The sequence below is a fragment of the Lethenteron reissneri genome, chromosome 50 (genome assembly GCF_015708825.2).
Source record: "Lethenteron reissneri isolate LAM-NWPU_2019-01 chromosome 50, ASM1570882v1, whole genome shotgun sequence".
Taxonomy (NCBI): domain Eukaryota; kingdom Metazoa; phylum Chordata; class Hyperoartia; order Petromyzontiformes; family Petromyzontidae; genus Lethenteron; species Lethenteron reissneri.
The window spans coordinates 6,318,738-6,341,898 of NC_083828.1; the positions used below are offsets into that span (position 1 = coordinate 6,318,738).

The following is a 23,161-nucleotide window of genomic DNA, read 5'->3' on the forward strand; positions in this document are numbered from 1 at the left end:
CGCAGCTGAAATCGAGCTCCGTGGTTTCGCAGGGCAAGGGAGGGATTGATGCAGGAGTCAGCGGGATATAACATTTTCCGCACCCTTCGCAAAGGGTTTGCGGCAACAAAGGCAGGCGGGCGGTCGCGACAGCATCTGCCGCGACGCGATGGGAACGTATCGTGCACGCTTGTTTATTTTGTCACGTGGGTTATTTCGCTCTTCCATTACGAAGGGGGGTGGGGGGGGGCGGTGGGGGGCAATGCATCAGAGGCAGCTGCTGCTCATCATCGTGGAGATGGAGAGGTGCGCGAGCGGCGATCGTACCGGCGAGCCGAAGTTGTGGCCGACCTCGTGGGTGATGGTGATGATCGACACCTTGAGGGGCACGTGGGACCCGTAGTTGTTCACCGTCACGATGCCCGTGTTGAGCGACTTGCGAGTCCGGTCCGAGAACAGCTTGTTTTTCTCGCAGATGCCGCCCGACGCCGCTGAGCCGGGAAGGAATAGGTTTGCGTAAGACTTCGAACGAGGACCAAGCAGGCAGGCGGCCGGCTGGCCGGCCATCCAGCCAGCCGGCCGGGTCGCTTGGAGGTCAGAGCGCTGAACCGCCACAGCAGAAATCCTGGGTTTGAATCCAGGTTTCAGCCCCTGCCTTTGATTAAACGGATTCCTCGATTGTGGCGAGGACGTGGTCTCAACTCGCTCCCCACTGACTATCAAAGAGACCGACGGGCACGCATCGTGACTTAAAAGATTCACGCAGAGGTCCAGCGACTCAAATAGACTCACAACAGAGAACCGTAGACTCACATAGACTAGGATATGATTAACCTTTGTTTTCAAGTGCATTCATGGTTTACGCCCGGTCACCAATTGTTACACAAAGTCATAAAGTCAACTTGTTTCTGCACTTTATTTGTCGTGCGGGAAGCATTACTCTCATGCGGCGGGACAGATGGGACGGTGCCGCCTCTCACCGGGTGGACCTGACGCCATGTGAAGGGGTTTCCCGGAAGTATTTTCTGTGATATCGACAATTGCAAGCTGTGTGTACGCCAAAGGTAAAGAATGATCAATGTGTGCGGAGGAGGATATGTGGCTGTCTAGGCACGTTGCACACCAAAGCTTTGCACAAAATCTCGGATGATGCGCGCGCAGGCGAGGGTGCTCTGTGTCCCATCACGCAGTGTTGCCTGAGCGCCCTCTGCAGTCGAGATTTCTGTTCGACTAAACTATAAAAAAAATGTTGTACCAGGTGAGGACCCACTGAGCTATGTCGTTTATTTTTCAGAAGCGGCCTGGCTATCACAAATGATAGCTGAACGAAGTGGCTTATCATCACGTGGAAGTTTATAACAGCCAAATACTCTAAATGCAAAGAAACGTACGGAGACACATAAATATACTTGGAGATACATAGAGACCCATAGAGATACATAGAAACCAATGGAGATTCAGAGACCCATAGAAATGCATAGAGACTCATAGAGATGCATAAACACCCATAGACTAAACTAAAACTAAACAACTTGTATATAAAATAAAATTCTAGATTTGAAGTTTCCGTGACTGCAAGGATCCGTACTGTTTGGGTTTTTTTGGTAAAGTCACTTAGGTGAAAACAAAATAAAATAAAACATAAAAGATGTAGATTAAATCACGACGTTTCGGAAGCAACACAAGCATCCGTCATCAGGTGTGACTGCTCCAGCAAAATTACTGTAGTATATGAAGAGAGCTATTTAGAGACACGTGTAATTTTTCTGGAGCAGTCACACCTGATGACGGATGCTTGTGTTGCTCCCGAAATGTCGTGATTTAATTTAGTTGTTTTATTTTGATTTTTAAAATAGAATAGTTTATGTGCCCCCGTCCATACATTGGTGGGCGCACCGAGATCTGTGAATGAAGTGCGCCATTTGGCAAATATAAATTATATTTATCATTCAAAACACCACTTTTGTCAATTTTGACTTTACCAGGTAAGGCCCCACTGTGCTATGCAGCTCTATTTCAGAAAGGACCTGGCCACAAATGATAGCTCAACGAAGTGGCTCATCATGTGGACATTTATAGCAACCAAATACTCTAAGCGCAATTTTCTAAATGTGGAGGGAAAACCCAGAAGACCCGGAGAAAAATCCACACGACTCCGCGGAGAGTGAACATTGCAATACAACAAATATACATGAGTCAGGGGTGGGATCGTTCCCACGACCTCTTCCATACCAGGCGAGGTAGTTAACATCTCGCCACCGTGTAAAGAGGAATCTGCCACCTGTGGGAGAGCCAACCCAGGCCAAGCCGAGCACTCCATCTCCGAAATTGCGGTCGGCCATGACGTAGGCCAGGCAGAAGTCGTTGTGGTTCTGCTCCGAGTTGAGATCCAAGAACTTCTCGACACCAAGGCGAGAGGAGCGAAAAGGGTTGCTGACATCGAGTGCGTCCTCCGTCGTATTGATCTGGCCACAAACACAACAACCATCACCACAACCGTCACCACCAAAAACAACCATATCTAGCAGTTCCCATGAAGTGACAATGTATTTATGTTGGGCGCTAGAGGAACAACTTTTCTGAACCATCTTCTTTAAATCGAAATTTAACTTTTCTGAAATTTACAGAGCAAGGTGCAGTCGGCTTTCCCACAATGCACTTACGAGCAATATCTGAACTGGTCCTGACTGGGCAACCACTGAAAAAACACACTTCCGTAGCACAGAATCAGAATATTTATGTATACTGGAGGAGGAATCTGATGAGCTATGAAGCTCCTTTTCACAGAAGTCCAGTAGGGGCGGGTAGGAACGTTACAACAACAAACAGTACAAAGACACGGCAGTAGCGCAAAGTACGAGAAAGGTAAACAAATCACCCAAACACCCAAACACAAATCAAACTAAACCATCCCCATCCTACCAGGCAAAGCCCACCCAAGGTATTTACTTATTTTTCAGAAGCAGCCTGGCCACAAATGATTGCTCAACACAGTCGCCCATCATTTGAACATTTATAGCACCAAAATAATCTAAATAGTCTCAACGCATGTTTCCAAATGTAGAAGGAAAAACGGGACGACCCGGAGCAAAAAATCCACACGACCATAGGGAGAACATGCAAACTCGAAATATACAGCAGACGTCAGGGTCAGGATCGAACCCCCGACCTCCTGCATACCAGGCAAGGAAGATAACATTTCCTAGCCACTGTGGTGCCCCTTTAATAAATAAATAACGTTTATCAGTTCAAATTGCATCATCAATTCCCAAGTTTCGGAAAGGCAGTAAAACAACAGCAAAAACAGTCCCAGACCACACCAAGACAACACTCAATGCCCGAAATATACTGGCTGGCTGAATTCACCAAGCCGATCTGGCCAGCGTGGTCATGTACGATCAGAAAACCCCCGTGTATGTGTGCATGTTGAACTTCTTTCTTTATTATATTATATTATTTTATTATGTTTTATTTTTATTATTTTATTACTTCCCTTCTACGTGACTTTACCGAAAGAACCAAGAAGATTCTTTCGCACCGTACGTAGCAGCCAACCGTGCTCAGGGGAGGTGATTGTGCCTGGTTTGGTGCCCTCTGAGGCTTCGCTGGCAGGAGGTCACGGGACAGACAACCCACGCACTGTGGGGTTGACTGAGTTGGGGATGACTGACAGATGGACCCGCCTGTTGCTGGTCAGTGCGGGTTGAAGGAGAAGAGCGAGGTACAGCAGAGCATCATTTCATGGATTTTGCTGCACCTGCCCTCGACTGCCCACAACCTCTATCCCGCGCATGTAGCGCATAATATATCGTGCATAATATATGTTAAATGCACCAAACTTAATTACGTACAATAGTTCTAGATTTGAAGTTTTCGTGACTGCAATGATCCATACTCTTTGATTCTTTTGGCAAAGTCACGTAGGTGAAAAAAAAATATATGTATAAATAAATTGTTAAATTCATTTAATTTAGTAAAAATGAAAATAAAAAAATTATTCTATTTTTTTTTACTTTCTTTTATTTTCACCTACGTGACTTTACTGAAAGAACCAAAGAGTACGTACAATAGTATATACTGCATAAGGTGCAATTGATGTGCATTAAATGCTTTAGAAACACATGACGTAGTCTATAATGTAGATCAAAACCACTAACATACATTGCGTGGCAGAATCCCATTAAGTAGCACATTACGCACGTGAATACGGCGTTCCGGTTAGCGTGCAACGTTGAACCAACGTCGGCCCAACGTTGGTGACGTTAGCCCGAGGGGTGTGGGGTCTGTCATCAAACCGCTGTTGTGAAGCCACGCGCCGCCCTCTCCCAACCCACCCGCACGCGCTTCACCACGAAGCTGATGTCCTTGATGCCGTTGAAGTTGGTCGACTGATAGACCCTCTCCATGCCAACCACATGCACGGAAATCTGCCTCGAGAAAAAACGAGACGGTGGGGTGGGGTTGTAGGGGGGGGGGGGGGGTGAGACAAGATACAGACAAAGATCCCCCATACAGCCTTCAACAGACCGTTGGGGCAAGTGCTGTTAGCGAGCACCTATGAAGGCCGGCACGGCACACGAGGGGGTGGGTGGCCAACACCACGCCCGGCCGCCTTTGTCTCCCTAGTGACGATGTTTACACACCTCACCAGATACTCATGTGAGGCTGAATCGACCTAGGAGAGGCCCAGGACCAGTTCAGATAATCGTCACCGGTGTTGGCCGTGAACGGGAATCGAACTCGGGTCGCCAGGTTAATAGCGCAGCGTGCTAACCGCTGCACCACCGCTCCCCACGGAAATCTTCCACACACACACACTCGGCCACTCAAATGCGAAACATTATCGCAACCACCGAAAACATTTGTCGAGAGGAATGGGCGACATCAAGGAGGAATGGGCGACATCCACGCCGCTTGTGGACAGACAATTGAGTGGATAACAACATCTAAAACGACATCTTTAACCTGCTTCTATGAATCCGTATAAAAGAAGAAGAGTTGCATGGCAAAACGCTCGTCGCGAACGCAGATTCAACTCCGGTCGTCCTCGCAGCAGCAACGGCAGCGGGGACTTTTGGCTGGCCATCGGACAAAGGCGGTCGCCGCGCTTTTAGATGCGCTTCTGCGGCCGTCTGGAACGCTCTTGCCTCCGATATGAGGAAGCCAGTGGGAGCCATACACTTTTAAATCACCAAGATTGAAAACCATTTTTTTTAGAACTGCTTTCTGTGTTTTTATTTTGTTGTCCTTCCCTCCGCACCTCTGATTAGCATGATTGGCAACGTACGGTGCGAAAGAAGTTCAAAATACATACAGATCCGTTCATGGATACGGATTTTTGTTTGAATAAACTGGGGGAGGTTGCGCAAGGGATCAAGATATTCGTACAGAACGGTGCGGAAAACAAGTGCTGTGAATGTACAGAGAGGTAAATTCATGTTCGACGGAAGGACATTTAGCGATTTTAGCGGAAAGCTAAGGGCATTGGAGTCTTTCGCCTGTATATGCGCTGCTACACGGCTCGGCTAACATGCTGATAAAAAAAAAACCCACGCCAACAATCATTCAGCATTGGTCACGCCAACACAAAGGCTCGTCGGAGGTCATTCAGGCGGAAATTTGCATCTGAATTAAAATTTCTGCGAGCGAACAAAGGAACATCGATTCGCAACCAGAGCATCAGCACCGCGCGCGCGCACACGCACGCAACCACGCATCGTAAATAGGCAGATGCATGAGATGGCCCGGTGGCTTGATCCCTGCGGTGTTGCTATGTCAGAGACCCTGAACCGGTACCCACGGAGATGCCGGGTTGTGAGCAGCCCCCCCCGTGAGATGTCGCAACCCAGGAAGAGAGAAGTGTTGTGACCTGCAGTGTTGCGGGCTGAATGGGGAGCGGTGGTGCAGCGGTTAGCACGCACTGCGCTACAAACCCGGCGTACCCGAGTTTCGATACCCTGCTCACGGAAAACACCAGTGACGATTATCTGAACCGGTCCTGAGCCTCCCGTAGGTCAACTCAGCCTCAAGTGAGTACCTGGTGCCATGTGGAGTAAACATCGACACTGGGGAGACAAAGGCGGCCGGCCTTGATGCAGGCAACCCACCCCCCTCGTGTGTCATTCTGGCCGTCATAGGTGCTTGCTCAACAACACTTGCCCCCAATAGTGTGTAAAGACTATACGGGGAGTCTTTGTCTTTTTTATGGTGGTTGAACACAGTGCGGATGAGACAAAACGGTCAGTTCGGTAGACTTAGTCAAGTAACAAAAACATTCTGGAACAAGCGGGCGCATTTTTGGCACAAGTCTGCCACTCAAAAAGCGCCGTCACCACGTCAACAAAATTAAAAAAAACATCAATATAAAAGCCAGTTGTGGCTTCGAGTTTTAGTTGTTGTGTGCAAGAGTAGAGAGATGCGTTTTGAGTCATGACCGAGACCTCAATGCGTGCGGAGGAATCCATCGATGAGTGAAGTTCATGGCAACTGTAACCATGGCGCTAGCGATGGAATGAGACGAAGAACAACATCGGGGAAGATTTAACTGCAAATGGACAACTCGTGAATTATAATCACTGAAGGAAAACACCGCATGACGTTGATTTATTTTGATGTAATTGAAGTTGAATTTTTTTTATTTATTTTAGTCTGCCTTAATTACTTTGATATATGATGTTTCAATATTTGGTTGATTATTATTGTCATCTGATAATATAACCCTGTGAATAAACAGCCCGTGTCTGTTTTTCCAAACGCAAGTCTTCTTAAAGTGTCCCTTCACAAAACATTCTACCGTCATCACAATCTTCTTCATTTCAAGAAGGAATTAAGTTGTTAATTTAACTTGATTATTTTTTACTTTAATTTATATTAAGTAATTTTATTATTTTGATTTGTCAATTTTTTTGTTTTAATAATTAACATCTTAAATTTTGATTTAAAGCTTTCGTGACTGCAGGGATTCATATTCTTGGTTCTTTCGGTAAAGTCACGTAGAAGGGAAATAATAAAATAATACAAATATAAAACAATAAAAATTCTCACGACGTTTCGACTGCAACACAAGCAATCATCATGTTTTATATTTGTATTATTTCATTATTTCCCTTCTACGTGACTTTACCGAAAGAACCAAAAATGTACATCTTGCTACCCTCCGTGGCCCCTTTGGTTGACCAATTTCTGGGTGCTACTCCAATAGCCATCTCAGTAAACTGCCCTCATCCAGATTATTTTATTGACCCAGGGGAGACATCAAAGAGACTAAGATGAGTCCCATTTACAAGAATGACCCTGAGCCATTAGTCTGCCAGTACGGAGTGATGATTGCTACGCAGCATTTGTGGGTCATTTTCAATTTTGGCGAATTTGAACCCTGATAAATGTACGTATGTTGAACTTCTTTCGCACCGTATGTAGCCAACCGTGCTAATCGGAGGTGCGGGGAAAATAACCAAAGAATATGGATTCCTGCAGTCACGAAAGCTTTAAATCAAGACAAAAAAGCAGTTCCAAAGAAATTAGTTTTCAAAAAAAAATTAAAAGTGCATAACTCCAGTGACTTCCTAATATCAGATGGCCGCAAAAGCGCATCTGAAAGCGCCGCACAATGCCCTGACCATCCTTGACCGATGGGCAGCCAGCACAGAATGGCCTACGCTGGCAAGTTACGTCATGGGATCTTTAACGTCCACTATGAAGCAGAAGGTTAACAATGTGGTGGCGATGTAACACTTGGGTTCAATTCCCGACTCGGGTGCCTTTCTGCAAATTATATGCGTGTTTTCTCCCCATGTCCTGCATAGGATTCCTCCGGGTTCTTCGGTTTCTTCCCAAAGAAAAACAATCCGTAACGATGTTACCGCCGTTGGCCAAAACATCCCAATGCTTAAAAATGACAGTGCAGTAATACCCCCCGGGTTATGTCGGGGATTCATTCCTGAAAGTTGCGATGACGAATACCGAAACGACGTAACATCAGAGGCGTAGCTAGGGGGGGGCAGGGGGGTACATGTGTCCCCGGGCGCCAAGGTAAAGGGGCGCCAAAATGAGGCTTACAACGTCACATTATAACTTATTGCGGCGGGCGCGGCAGCCTGAAACTACTGCACAAATCTACACCTCAACCTAAAAGTTTATATATCCCGCCACACACAGCCTACATGTCATGTAATTACATTTTGGTATGTGATTAAACGGGGGGGGGGAGGCGCCAATTTTATAGTTCGTCCCCGGGCGCAAAATATCCTAGCTACGCCACTGCGTAACATCGAAGCGATTTACAGCGGAGTCGGTGGCGGCGGAGGCTGAGAGGCGACGGATAACGAAAAAAGGACGGACGACGCTGTCAGCGACGTAAGCGTGGGGTTTTGCCTGACGCAAATCGAGTCGCGGTGTTCACAAAGCGACGACGTATTTGCAAAACTACAAAAACGAGGAGGAGATGTAAATAAGGGTATTACTTGTACCCACAAATTACTCAGTTGGCATGACACACAGCAGCAGCAGCGACATCGCCCCCTGCTGCAAACACTTGGCAAGGGTCATCTTGAATCCTCAAATAAGAATCTTGAGACTCAAGTGTAAATAATGAAGCCTTCCTGGGTTAGAAATCGCTGAATCAAAAAGCAAATAACAACAACGGTGGGTTACCTGCAGAGGTCGCAACCGGGTACCCGATACCCGTACCCTACCCGATACCCGGCTACCCTGTACCCGGCCGGGTACGGGTACCCGTTTGCGACCCTGGTGCGGCCGGGTACGGGTAGGCCGTGAGTCACTGGTGAGTCACCGTTTGTCACTCATTTCCCAACGTCTTGTCTCTTCTCACAATTCAAGTTCCTAGAATCAATCCACCCGCGCCTGCAACATGGCTTCATCCTAGAGGTCGCAATCAGGTACCCGATACCCGTACCCGGCCGGGTATGGGTAGGGTACGGGTACCCGTTTGCGACCCTGGTGCGGCCGGGTACGGGTACGGGTAAGGAATCAAAACCCGTTTGCGACCTCTGGTTACCTGTGCGAGGACGGCCTCCTTGTTCTCGTACTTGGCGTAGTAGGTGTGGTCGGCCTGGATGTAGAGAGGGCACGTGTTCCGGGGGGCCGAGGACGTCGCTGCCCGCTTGCCACGCTCCGCCGCCGGCCCGTCTCCCGCTCCATCGCCCGGAGCCGAGTCGGCCGAGTCGGACTCCACGGCCGACTCCTGGAACCTCCGCATGCGCTCGAGCACATCGTCGTGAGCACAGCCCGCTCGCGGCCCGTACTTGTGCGGGAACTCTGCAGCAGCAGCGCCAGAGTTTTGGTGGGGGGGGGTGGGGGGAGAGAGACGGGGACGCGGCGGCAATGGGAACGCGGGCGACGTGGTCACACGGGAACACGGAGGCATTCATTGGGGGGGGGGGGGCATAGGAATATGGGGCATGGGAACATGGGGCATGGAGATATGGGACATAGGAATATGGGGGGGGGGCATGAGGATATGAACCCCCCCTTCCGGAGGCATGGAGTTATGTGGACACACGGGGGGGGGGGGGGGGCGTGCATGGAAACATGAGGATGTGGGGACAAAGGAACACAGAAATATGGGACGCATGGGGACGCGGAGACAAGCAATTGGTGTGAGTGTTCATGACTCGAGCCGGGAAAGCCCAACATATTGACAAGAGAGACATTTCGAATACAGCAGTGAGATTGTCGTCAATTTTGGTCTGAAACATCCCTTCGCTCACGGCAGGGGTAACTTGGCACAGGAGAGGGGAGGGTTGGTTTCTTGTGAATAAACTCCATGTAGCATATACACACTGAAAAGAAGCCATTCCTACTGGCACTATTCTACCGCGCATATAACAAGCACGGGATTCTAGTTTATCCCATTAATCAATTCGTCCCTGATGACGGAGACTTGTGTTGCCTCCGAAACGTCGTGATCTTTATTTTATTTTATTTTTTATTAATTTTGATGTTTTACCTACGTGACTTTACCGAAAAAACCTAAGAATATGAATCCTTGCAGTCACGAAAGCTTCAAATCGTCCCTACATGTCTATCAAGCACCCAACACTGCAAAGACAAAGATGCCCCATATACTGTCGGGCAAGTGCTGTTAGCGAGTAGCACCTATGAAGGTCCGGCACGGCACACGAGGGAGTGGGTGGCCAGCACCACGCCCGGCCGCTTCATCTCCCGAGTGGCGATGTTTTATACACCACACCAAGTACTCATTTGAGGCTGACCCCAACCTACGGTAGGCCCAGGACAGCTTCAGATAATTGTCACTGGAGTTGGTGGCCGTGAACGGGAATCGAACTCGGGTCGCCAGGTTCAAAGGGCAGCAAGCTAACTGCTCCACCACCTACTCACCCACCTACATCATCCTCATGGTAAATGACGGAGTGGAAGGCTGGCAGTGGTGGCGGTGATAGCGGTGACTTCGATGACGACGACGTCGCCGGGAATGGCGATGGCCCCGTCGGAGTTGGCGGTGATGACGTAGTCCCCATGTCGAGAAGGTAGTGCTCCACTCGCTCCACGTAGAAGGTCCCCCTGCTCGTACCGATAAAGCCCTCGAAGCGTCCGTCCATCACCGCTCCGTGGCAGAGGCTGCCCTTCTCCCCTGCCCGCGCGCGCAGAGAGAGAGAGAGATATCGGCGCATGTTGACAGCGCAAACCCGAGAGGTCAAAGCGCCGAGCTGGCATCGCCGAGATCCTGGGATCAAATCATAGACTCAGCCCATGGCGATTCAACCGGATTCTCAAGTGTGGCGAGCTGATGGGCTCAGACTGGTCAACAATTATTGCACAACAACAACAACAAAAAACCCTGATCACAATGAATTTGGTTCTGCGCTGAATTTGGCTAAATTCCACCTCTGAGAGTTAAAATAATGAATTGGCTATCATTCGACGACATTCCTGTCACATGCCGAGCAGGCGGGAAAGTGATGCCCCTTTTCTTGAATAAGGACTGCCAGAGGTAGCTCTGTGACATCTACATCCACGGGGCGTTCTCTGGCACACAGGATTGGGGTCTGTTTTGTGACATAGTGCGTCTGGTGACTTTACATCGATGGCACAATCGGGACATGGCATTCGGGAAAAATGACAAGCAAAAACCCACGCCTGCCACACCGCCCCTTGGCTCCTCGTGCCCCACTTTGTGACGTCATTCCGCTGTACCCCCCACCCACCCGCCCACCGCTCCCTCCCACGTGAAGAGGCAGTGCCTCCCATGCCTCACCGTGCAGGCTGCCCGTGTAGATGTGCGAGGTGTCGGCTTCCTCCAGACCCTGGGATGTCTGCACCTTGAAGTCATCGCTGAATACCCGGGTGTCCCTCCTCATGCGCAGATCAAAGTGCCTAAAAACACCAAAGACAAAGATCCCCCAGACAGGGCAAGTGCGGTTAGCGAGCACCCACGAAGAAGGCCGGAACGGCGCACAAAGGGGTGGGCAGCCTAACACCAAGCTCAGCCACCTTTGTCTCCCCAGTGCTGATGTTTATACACCGCACCGGGTCATCATTTAATGATGAGTCGACCTAGAGGAGGCCCAGCATCGGTTCAAATGTTCGCCACTGGTATTGGTCGTGAGCGGGGATTGAACTCCCGGTCGCCGGGTTCGTAGTGCAGTGCGCTAGCCGCTACACTACCGCTCCCCTGAAGACGCCGCACATGCTCCTCACTCGGCAACGGTGTCGCCAAGATCGCCAATGCTTCCAAGTTTCTTCGATACATTATTATTGGGTTCCCCTAACGACAAGATTCATCAAAGTGACCCGCTACACATCGAGCGACTATCTTAGATGAGAACACCACGCAGATTTAGACCCTCACCCGCCCCCTAGACCCCCACCCGCCCCCTAGACCCCCACCCGCCCCCTAGACCCCCACCCGCCTAGTACACCCCCACCCGCCCGTTGACCCCCACCCCCCCCCCCGTAGACCCCCACCCACCCCGTGGACCCCCACCTGCCCCGTACACCCCCACCCCCCCCGTAGACCCTCACCCGCCCCCTAGACCCCCACCCGCCCCCTAGACCCCCACCCGCCTAGTACACCCCCACCCGCCCGTTGACCCCCACCCCCCCCGTAGACCCTCACCCGCCCCCTAGACCCCCACCCGCCCCCTAGACCCCCACCCGCCTAGTACACCCCCACCCGCCCGTTGACCCCCACCCCCCCCGTAGACCCCCACCCGCCCCCTAGACCCCCACCCGCCTAGTACACCCCCACCCGCCCGTTGACCCCCACCCCCCCCCCCCGTAGACCCCCACCCGCCCCCTAGACCCCCACCTGCCCCCTCGACCCCCGCCCCGTAGACCCCCACCCGCCCCCGTAGACCCCCACCCGCCCCATAGACCCCCACCCCCCCCGTAGACCCCCACCCGCCCCGTAGACCCCCACCCGCCCCCTAGACCCCCACCCGCCCCCTAGACCCCCACCCGCCCCCTAGACCCTCACCTGCACCACCGACCCTCACCTGCCGTGCGCCTGAAAGGTGAGTGCCAGCTCCTGCTGGAGAGGGGAGATAGCGCGACGGGCACGCGTGTGCTTGGCATGTAGCTCCTCCGTGCTGTAGCTGAGTCCCTCGTAGTGTCGGATGAAGCGATTCAGGCGGTTCCCATAGGAGGCTAGGAGCGGGGATGGGATGGGTCGGGGAGCAAGATAATAACTTCAGGTTGTGTTTGTTTTTAAACGTATTTTATTTTTGCCCCCTATGTAGGAACCAGCTGAGAGGCTACACGCCAAAGAGTAGTAGTTGTAGTAATATCATATTCGTGGTATCTGGTTTATAAGACGTGCTGGAAAGTAAAACGCTCTCCAAACGTAGTCAATATAGTTATACAGATCGAGTCACACACACCTAGCAAATTATACAAATCTAGTCACACACCTACCAGATTATACAAATCTAGTCACACACACCTACCAGATTATACAAATCGAGTCACATACACCTACCAGATTATAGGATGCACCCTGAACCAGAATATGAATCCCTGCAGTCACGAACGCTTTAAATCAAAAACATTTGCTGGCCAAGACAAAAGTCTGCCTTAATCCGAATAAGATGATAGTAAAGGGTGAGCAGTAGAGGTGCAGCCTTGCAATTTCCTATTCATGCCACTGCTGGCGGAAGGCCCCCAGTAGAGGGAGAGCTCCAGAAAGCCCTTCTAGTTTGTATTTGGCCTACCCTTCCACGTGGGCCATGTCAGAGTACTCACATTTTACCCCACCATAAGCTGCCTGTGTTATTGATGGACTGCGGTGTGACCATTTCTACTTCTCGGCGGATAGGAGGCGTGTGTGTGTGGGGGGGTGTCAGCTCCCAGGACGTGAAACGAGACGTGGGACCTCGTGCCGAACAACACGTGAGACGCGACCCCAGCGTACACCACAGGGCCATACAGCACACGACCGCGACAAGCGACACGCAGTGGAAAAATGTTCCCGTGCCAGAAGATCGAACCGTGCTCCTCTTCGCTCAATGTCACTCCACGGATGCCTTCATCTCTCCGTGGTTGTTTCAATTTTTGCGCGCGCAAACTTTTTTCAGTTTTAACACAATCGGGGTGAAGTTGGGGAAAAATTACAACAACAAAACATTTATAAAAGGCCTTTCATTTATATTAGGAAGCCACTGGAGCTATGAACTTTTAAATCTAGATGTGAAAACGTATTTCTTTAAAACTGCTTTGTGTTTAGTTTGTTGTCCTTTCCCCGCACCTCCGATTAGCACGGTCGGCTAAGTAGGGTGCGAACGAAGTTCAACATGCACACGTGCGCAGCTCATATTTTGAAATGCGTAAAACTCCACCAACAACGCAGCTTATGTGGACCGCTGACCAGCACCCCGCTCTTACTGTCTACAAAGCTCGTGGCTTGAGGGACAGCAGATGTCAGCTGCGCTGCCCATTGTGCACCAAAGCGATCACTAACCGTCGTGTCAGCATTCGCTAAGCCTCCCACAAACCACACCCCATGCCCGCTCGTCCCCCGCATCCCAACCCACGATGCTTGATCAATTTGGCACGCTCTGCCCTTGCAGCAGCAGCAACAACAATCCTACCAATCACTCACCACGCACTGGCTGGGAGGGGGGCATCCAAAGTCAAGCTCATTGTCACGCCCATAGGTGGCGTCCACTGAGATTTAAAAATGAAGATTACAGACCTCGATTGCTGTGCGAATTAAATACAAATCCGAAGCACTTGGTGGCAATATCTTAGTATTAGTATCAGAAAGGCAGGCACAGATGAGTGCTGCTGTTGCTGCTTCTGCTGCTGCTATCCACCCTCCCTTGTCCTGATGAGAGAGTTGTGGGAATCCCTCCAAACTCAGTGGAGAACATTACCCCGTGACGTTGCCTATGGAACAAGAGTCAGGGCAAAGCCACATGCGCTGCGTGCAACAAATTCCCGCTGCTGGGTTAAGTCTCAGCCTCGTGGAGGGAAGTGGCACAGTGGTTAGTGCAGTGCGCTATGGATCTGACGACCAGAGTTTGATTGTACCTGCCACGGCTACCATACGTGGTGGCGAGCGATATCCCCAACTACCGTGCGACCGGCACTGATCCAGCGTGAAATATGGTCGAACAAACCCCCTGATGAACGACTGGCGTGGCAAGAGCTTCATCCAGCAGTGGATTGGCAAAAGGGGCCTTGAATCATTACTGTTTTGCTATTGATCCTGCAAACCACGGACTTTCTGTGCTGGGTTGCACTTGCCTTTCGTGTGCCAGGTAAGTGTTTGCCAATGGTCTACACCAACGTAGTCTTAACTGGAGGCCCGTGGTCCAAATTGTGACCCGCAACGACGTTTTTTGGCCAAACTCTGGCCTAAAAGCAGACGTTACATTTTTTACGATGTTGGACCATCAGAACAAAACAGAAGATTAGAGGAGCTCTGGTTTTATCAGTGCATATCAGCAAGCAAAGTCATCTCCCCTGTAAAAGATATGCCTGTGACTTTGGGAGTGGGTGGGGGGGAGTGATCGAGCGAGCGACCACGCCTGTTGCAGCAGTGCAGTTGTCCCCTGAATGTCAACCTGCCACATCCATCCCCTAAATATAGGAGGGACCAACAACCGACCATCGCACATCACCCATTGCTCCCCCCCCCCCACCCCTATATATAGCCATGTTGGCGGCCCAGATTGACTGTCCCACTTTAAAAATATCCCACGTCGCTGGCGCACAGGCGACGTTGCAAGGAGACCGACAGAATTCCCTAAGCACTCGGAACGATGTTTCCCCCCCGGCCTCCTCCCGTTGTAAGAGGCAACGTGAATTGTAATCACGTTTTAGATGCACGCTGGCAAGACAAGTGAATTGGCTTGGGCGGTCAGGGACGTCCATAATCGGGGGTGGGGTTGCGGGGCCCGGGGCAAAAGAAAACCCGTGTATTTCATCTTACACCGTGACGTTTAAGCGCCCCCCCCTCAAGTGCGGGGCCCGGGGCAGTCGCCTCGATTCGCTGTGTACCCTTGGCACGGCTCTGTGGGCAAGAACGCATGGTTGGACGGCATGATGGGTGATGGACGAGACCAGTCATGGAAATGGAAGCTAAAGGAGATAACGTGACCATCGCGGAGATGGAGCTATGAGATCAGTCGATGTGCACGAGTGATATGGATGGTCGCAGCGATGGATCATGAGGGATAGAGGAGGTGCCTTTATCGAGCACTACATTGGCAGTGTTCTTTCCTGATTTTCAGACGGGGGGCCAATTTCGCCGATAAGACATCATCAGTGTGAGGAGGGCCGCCACACATTTTAAACCATTGGGGCTTGACAGCACAGGGGCCGCACGTCAGGGGCCACACTAAAGGCCACCAGGGGCCTTGCAATTAAGAACATTGGCATAGAGGCAATGACTTATGATGATACACGCATATCTGTCAACCCATACGGTTTATCCCGTATTCTTGTATAGTACAGGGAAATTGAGTTTTCAGGTCCATGCGGCATATAACCGTTTCAATACGGGCAACAAAACCGGTAATTTTTGTCTATTTGTGTTTCTCCTTGTGATGGGACTTTGTAGGATGAACGTTGATATTTATAGGGGCACGGGGTGACCAGTAAGGTCTGAATTGGTCCGTAATAAAGTAGGCACTGATAAGGGGTTGGCAGCTATGTACACTTTCGTGACTGCAGGAATTCATATTCTTTGGTTCTTTGGGTAAAGTCACGTGGACAAAAAATAAAAGTACAATTTAATTGAAAATAAAATGAAAAATAAAAGCAAAAAAACCCACGACGTTTCGATCGCAACACAAGCGGTCTTTTTTTTTTCTCTCCGCTTGTGTTGCGACGTCGTGAGTTTTTTGCTTTTATTTTTAATTTAATTTAAATTTCTATCTACGTGACTTTACCGAAAGAACCAAAGAATAGGTATGTACACGTATTGTGTGTAAACCGTGGCCGAGTGAATAATGTAAACTATAACGATGTTCTGGAAAGGTGACATTTAACACACCCTTATATCTATACAACTCTATATATATACATAGAAGCACAAGGTAAATCAACGAGTGTATTTATACTTTTTAGTTATTTCGGTAAAGTCACCAAAATTTCAAATCAAGATTGAGTGTATTTATATTTCCCACAACGAATAAGCAGAAGGCAGGTCGACTTTACATTTCGCATTACACATTAGAAGCTGAACCCATGAACTCGACAATTTGCCCAACCCCGGCCGATGTGAGCCTGTTGAATTGGTCCAGCGCTTGGCGGGAAATTCGAATAGCAGCCAATCGGGAGCAAGTGTGAGTTATCTGTGACTGTGTGCGGATTTTTTTTAAAACCAAAAAATTAAAAGCGCATAACATTCGCGAGACGTTCGTATTCAACTAAGTATTGATTTTAACGTATTTTTAAATGCGAGCGAAATTTATTATTGAAAGTTTGGGGAATCGTTACAACCGTTTTACGACAAGACGATTTGCGACGCACGTTTGCGACGTCTACATAAGGCCAACCAGCGATAGATTTACGGCACAAAATCTTCACCTTCACGACCCATCATCTACCAACGCGACTCTGGATAAAACACATTCCTGCTGCGGAGGGAGCTGGTAGGAACACGTTGGGTTGCTCGGTCAATGGCCTGCAGGGTCTTAGGCGGCGTGGTGTATTCCGCAAATATGGCCGACTGTGAGGGCGGGCACAAGCCGGCGTGAGTAGGTTAAACGTTGAGTTTTATAAGGGCACCACGGGGTGACCAGCCCCTCCCCACCCAGCCCCAACCCCCAAGCCCCACCCCACCCAGCCTCTCCCATCCCTCCCCACCCAGCCCCACCCCTCCCATCCCCCACCCAGCCCCACCCTCCTCACCCTCCCCACCCAGCCCCTCCCCACCCAGCCCCACCCCTCCCACCCCCCCCAACCAGCCCCTCCCCACCATTCCCACCCAGCCCCTCCCCACCCTACCCACCCTACCCACCCAGCCCCACCCCTCCCACCCCCCCAACCAGCCCCTCCCCACCACTCCCACCCAGCCCCTACCCACCCTCCCCACCCAGCCCCACCCCTCCCACCCCCCCAACCAGCCCCTCCCCACCACTCCCACCCAGCCCCTCCCCACCCTACCCACCCTCCCCACCCAGCCCCACCCCTCCCACCCCCCCAACCAGCCCCTCCCCACCACTCCCACCCAGCCCCTACCCACCCTCCCCACCCAGCCCCACCCCTCCCACCCCCCCAACCAGCCCCTCCCCACCACTCCCACCCAGCCCCTCCCCACCCTACCCACCCTCCCCACCCAGCCCCACCCCCCCAACCAGCCCCTCCCCACCACTCCCACCCAGCCCCTACCCACCCTCCCCTCCTCACCCAGCCCCTCCCTGTGGGCTGGTGTAACCAGGAGGTTCCTACCAGTATAATGTTTTTAAACTACATTTTAAAACATAACTAATTTATCTTCTTGGTTCTTTCGGTAAAGTCACGTAGAAGGGAAGTAATAAAATAATAAAAATAAAACATAATAAAACAATTCTCACGACGTTTCGGCCACAACGCAAGCAGCCGTCCTCAGGTGAAAACCAGGTCCGTCGAGGCGACAGAGTCTGAATGAAACAGCACACGGGCTTGGAGCATATATATAAGCTGGGCGCATTGACAAAGGAATTTGCATATCAAAAGGAATTTAGCATATTTATGGGAAATGCAGGAATGTGTTTAGTACTGCATATGCATCACATTCCTGCATTTCCCATAAATATGCTAAATTCCTTTTGATATGCAAATTCCTTTGTCAATGCGCCCAGCTTATATATATATACTCCAAGCTCGTGTGCTGTTTCATTCAGACTCTGTCGCCTCGACGGACCTGGTTTTCACCTGAGGACGGCTGCTTGCGTTGTGGCCGAAACGTCGTGAGAATTGTTTTATTATGTTTTATTTTTATTATTTTATTACTTCCCTTCTACATGACTTTACCGAAAGAACCAAGAAGATGAATCCCTGCAGTCACGAAAGCTTTAAATCGAAATATAACTAATTTAAACAGCGATGTCTCCGCTGTGAAACGGAGTGGAAATAATTCGATGAGAGTTTATTGTGAGCAGAAGAAGAAGAACGAAGACAAGGTAAGAAACAATTATGTTAAGGCTTTATTTTTAAAAAGTGCCTCGTGTAAATGTTGGTGAATATGTACACTTGACTTTTCTAACATGGCATTAGGAATGGTCAACAAGTGTTTGAAAGAAAATCACTTTCCTCAATGTTAGTGTCTGTTAATTTCTTACTCAAAGGAGTTAAAATTTTATGTTTTCTAAGCCATCGTTTTACACACCGTGTCAACCTACACATTTTACCCTGAATTCTTGTACATAAAAATTGAGTTTTCAGGTCCATGTGACGTACAGCCGTTTCAATACGGGGAGAAAAATGTTTTGTCTATTTGTTTATGTTTCTGCCTTGTGATGTGAACTTTGTAGGATGAACGTTGAGATTTGTAAGGGCACGGGGTCACCAATAAGGTCTGAATTGGTCTGTAATGAGGTAGGGCACTTATACGGGGTTGACTGGTATGAGTTTAAATTTAGATTTAAAGCTTTCGTGACTGCAGGGATTCATATTCTTGGTTCTTTAGGTAAAGTCACGTAGAAGGGAAATAATAAAATAATACACATTTAAACAATAAAACAATTATCACGACGTTTCGACTGAAACACAAATCAATCATCATCAGGTGTGAAATCCACAGCAAGAAATTTTGAAAAAGAAAATAAATATTTTTGTTTTGTGTTTCTTGCTGTGGATTTCACACCTGATGATGATTGATTTGTGTTGCTAACGAAACGTGAGAATTGTATTATTTTATATATTTGTTATTTTATTATTTCCCTTATACAGTACGTGACTTTTCCGAAAGAACCAAGAATATGAATCCCTGCAGTCACGAAAGCTTTAAATAAAAAATATAAATGTGTCGTTAAAACCGCCACCAATAGACATTTAGTTAATTCTTTACAAGTACAGCACACTGGTGTGTTGTAGAGTAAACTCGCAACATTTACAATTATTGTGGGTTGTGTGTTTTACATTTAAACAATTGGATTTAAAATTAATTCCACAGTTATACTCTATGTATAAACACAAGACAAAGATCATCCGTATCGCCTTAACATACTTTCGGGGTAAGTGCTGTTAGCGAGCACGGCACAAGAGGGGGGGTGGGTGGCCAGCACCACGCCCGGCCGCCTTTGTCTCCCCAGTGGCAATGTTTACACACCTCACCAGGTACTCATTTGAGGCTGAGTCGACCACACACATACACACACGCTCCACAGTTTTCCACCATTTATTTTTGTTCAACATTTCAGATTTGATTCCCCCACAACTGCACTTGTGTCCTGTGCTCACCACTCACTCGCAAACACTACGCACTTGCAGAACTCACTTTAAAGGAGGGGGGGGGGCCCAGTTGAAAAACGCAGAGTGTGAGGTTTAGGGGGGTGACAAGCCGCAGTGTTAATGTATAAGCAAACTTTAAACAAACATTAAACGCTCAAAGAGTGAGTAAGGGACCAACACACGCAATGCTTCTGCATATCGTGCATTTCTGCTCTCGCTCTCAACTCCGCGTGTGTTGGGGAGGGCTCAGATGCTTCCAACAGAATTGGTCGATTTCTTTTGTATCAACATTGTGCGACTTGACGATTTCATTTCAAGAATTCAACAGTCGAGTGGGATTGTCTGCGAGGTGGTAGGGGGGGGCGCTCCGGATTATTATGCCAATGGGGGGCTTGACTCCACAATTGCATTCCATCTCACCACTCCAAACCACTGCATCGATAAGTGCTTTACAGGTACAGCCAGTCAGGCCCTGCGCAACTCCCGATAGGAAACCCATTTGTTTATTAGTTCAGGGCCATTACATTAATAACACGAGCCGATTGCGTGTGTGCACGTGTGTTATTTCACAAGCCCGAGTTCCCATCGTCATTCTCAACATCAGGCAGCAAAGCAGCAGCAGCATCATTGCCATCAAGATCCCTTGCACTCCCAAGTGAATTTTCTGCATTCTGGGAACAGGGAATTGAGTGCGTGTGTAGAGTGGACTGGACTATTATGTAAATAATTCATAATCCGCAATGAGCCACCTCCTAAAGTGATGTATGTGAAGGATGGGTATGGTATGCTTTATTTCTTATCTTTCCCCACAATTATAAGCCGATGATGTCTTCTGTATTATACAGTTTTGCCTCGAACTGGATGGACCCATATCTATCAGAGGGTCGTTGCCTATACAGGCTCTTTGGCCATGGGAGTACAGTTTACCATGGAAGTCCAGTTTACCACAGACATGCGGCCCTTTAAGCACCGTTTCGTGACATTATTTATAAAGGACCATCTCGTATGCCCATGCATTGCGGATCTTGAAATAGAGGGGGTGGGGGGTTTACAGAATTCGAAAATATGGCTCTTGTTATTTTGGTTACCGACCCCTGGACCTAAGCCCAACCCACAATCGTGTACTCTTGAGTACATAGTGCTATCTTTTTTTATTTAGTGTGTAATGTATACGCATGCGAATATCTTGACCACGATTTACACGGTTATATTGTATTGTTGTCATTCACTTATCACGTTTTATTTAATGAAACATATGAATTATAAATCAAATATATGACACACTTCTACCCCGAAGCAGAAAAGTCAAATTATTACAAATATAAGCATCCCATTTGTGGGTCTATACACAAGTAAAATACATGTTTAGTTCATTGGCCTATTTGCTTTTCAGATCAATATTATTTAGCGGTATCGGTTTCAGCAAGCATCGGGTCGGCTGTCAATCTATTACATGTCTATCAAACACTGAACAATACAGTTTAAACCTACTGCAATGCACTATTACGAAAGGGTACTCTCACAATAAGCACACGCACACAGGGTTTAACAGACAGCTGTGCTGCCTGAAAAGCAATGCACTTGCAAAACCGTGTCCGTCTATACAGCGCGACAGCAAAAGCGGCTATGTTGCCGCACGAGCACAGCAATACAGCACAGGAATTACAATGATGTGGGCTCCACGCCGCCACTACCTTCAGTCTTCAGGACGCAGGGCAGAAGCAAAAGCAAGCTCCATGGCATCAGCATCATCATCGGCAGCAGCAGCAGCATCATCAGCAGCAAGCGGCCCGGGTTCGTACGGGATAACACAGTCCACACGGCTCCTACCACCGCCACTCCCTCCAGCGGAAAAAAAAGCCCTGGGCAATTCACGCACTCGGGCGTGGACGGTCGGGGCTTGTGGGTTTCGGGGAGTGGGGTTGGGGTTGTTGGGAGGGAGGGAGGCGTGGGAGGGCGATGGGATGCAGTGCTGGGCTCGGCTGGGCTGGAAACAGCTTTGGTGTGCGGCGTAGATCTTGTTGTTGTTGTCGGCCTATAACTTCTCATTGATGGGGAAATGCTACGTCTCATTTTCTCCCATTCATCCCTTCGTTGCTCATTCCCAGTAGGTGCCACAAGAGTTATTTCATTTTGTCTCCCACCTTCTCGTCTGCTCTCGTGATGCGTCCTGCCCATTTACACTTAATTTATTTTGGTTTAACATCAGCATTGTTCCCTGTTAGTCTCCTTATATACTGTATATTCACTCATATCGCTTTAACCCACTCCACACTTTATAGAGGTTTTCCCCTTTTTTCTGGCAACAAAACTGAAACCTTTTACAAGGAATCCTGTCTGCATTAACCACAATACTTGTGGTTAGAATGCAAAAAAAAACATAATCTGATCATATATGTATTGTCTTTGAAACTGATTAGTCCACACCAGAGACAGCTTTCTTTTGAGCCTAGTCTCAAACCGTGTTAGACCAGAGGACGCCAACAGCTTGAGTAAACGTGTAGCGTTTTTAAAACTTATTAGTTAACCACCATATCTGCAATCTTTAAACCAAAACTCGTTAAATATAGTTTGGCCGCTAAATGTAGCTCACAGGGCGACGGTAGCAACCCCATGGTGGCACGTGGTTGTGGCAAGCTGGCATGAGAGGCCGGTGGAAATATGCCAGGGAAAGGCTATTTGTAGATGAAGGCAGTTGCCTCAGCAGCGATGAAGTGCATCAGGGTGAACGTTGTAGCATGCAGGGAAACAAGGTCCCATACTGCCAAGCTCACAAACCCCGACTGCTAAGCTCACACACACTGTGCATGGTGGAAGACCATCTGTTCAGTGTAGCTATCGAGTGTGCGCGCCGTGCGACTGCACCAGGGCTCACAGGCCAGATGGACCCACGCTACAGAGACAGGTGGAGAAATTGGACAGCTTGGAGGGGGAATCCCATTTCATTTCTTGCTCCAGGGCTGATGCCAACCCTGCTGTGCCACTCCACCTGTTAAAATAGAACTCGTTCCTTTGTGTGCGTAAACATTTTGCGGTTGGAGATCGGACAGCGATCGTGTGCCAAATCGTGATGTCTGATCTTTAATTGCCACGCATACATCTCTACAAAATGTTTCCTTCACATACACAATTCTGGGTATTTGAGCAGAAATTAACCGGAAGCAAACGTGTCGCATTCAATCATCGGGAATTCCCGAGTGCAATTCAATTAATAAATGACCACTGGTTGGTGCGGACCCTAATTTTACCTGGTGCTGTCCATGTGGGCGACGCACAAAATATTTCTGCACCCGTTAAACCACATCCAGTATACTTCTTGCTA

At 49.1% G+C, this 23,161-nt stretch overlaps 1 protein-coding gene across 2 annotated transcripts in view; it reads right to left on the reverse strand.

Moving 5' to 3' along the window:
* Window positions 1-21,746, reverse strand: part of LOC133355124 (disintegrin and metalloproteinase domain-containing protein 10-like) — a 38,507-nt gene extending 16,761 nt beyond the window's left edge. The window contains exons 1-8 of one of the 2 annotated variants that reach the window (XM_061572435.1): window positions 21,534-21,746; window positions 12,456-12,606; window positions 11,216-11,334; window positions 10,343-10,591; window positions 8,996-9,255; window positions 4,314-4,406; window positions 2,261-2,444; window positions 307-470 (exon numbers count right to left, since the gene is read on the reverse strand). In XM_061572435.1, the coding sequence (XP_061428419.1) occupies window positions 307-470; window positions 2,261-2,444; window positions 4,314-4,406; window positions 8,996-9,255; window positions 10,343-10,591; window positions 11,216-11,334; window positions 12,456-12,606; window positions 21,534-21,615 (1,302 nt within the window). In that variant the 5' untranslated portion in view covers window positions 21,616-21,746. Of the gene's footprint in view, window positions 1-306; window positions 471-2,260; window positions 2,445-4,313; window positions 4,407-8,995; window positions 9,256-10,342; window positions 10,592-11,215; window positions 11,335-12,455; window positions 12,607-16,992; window positions 17,120-21,533 lie in introns of those variants that run through there. The other variant, XM_061572436.1, reaches the window with a different exon arrangement.
* Window positions 21,747-23,161: the final 1,415 nt, after the last annotated feature.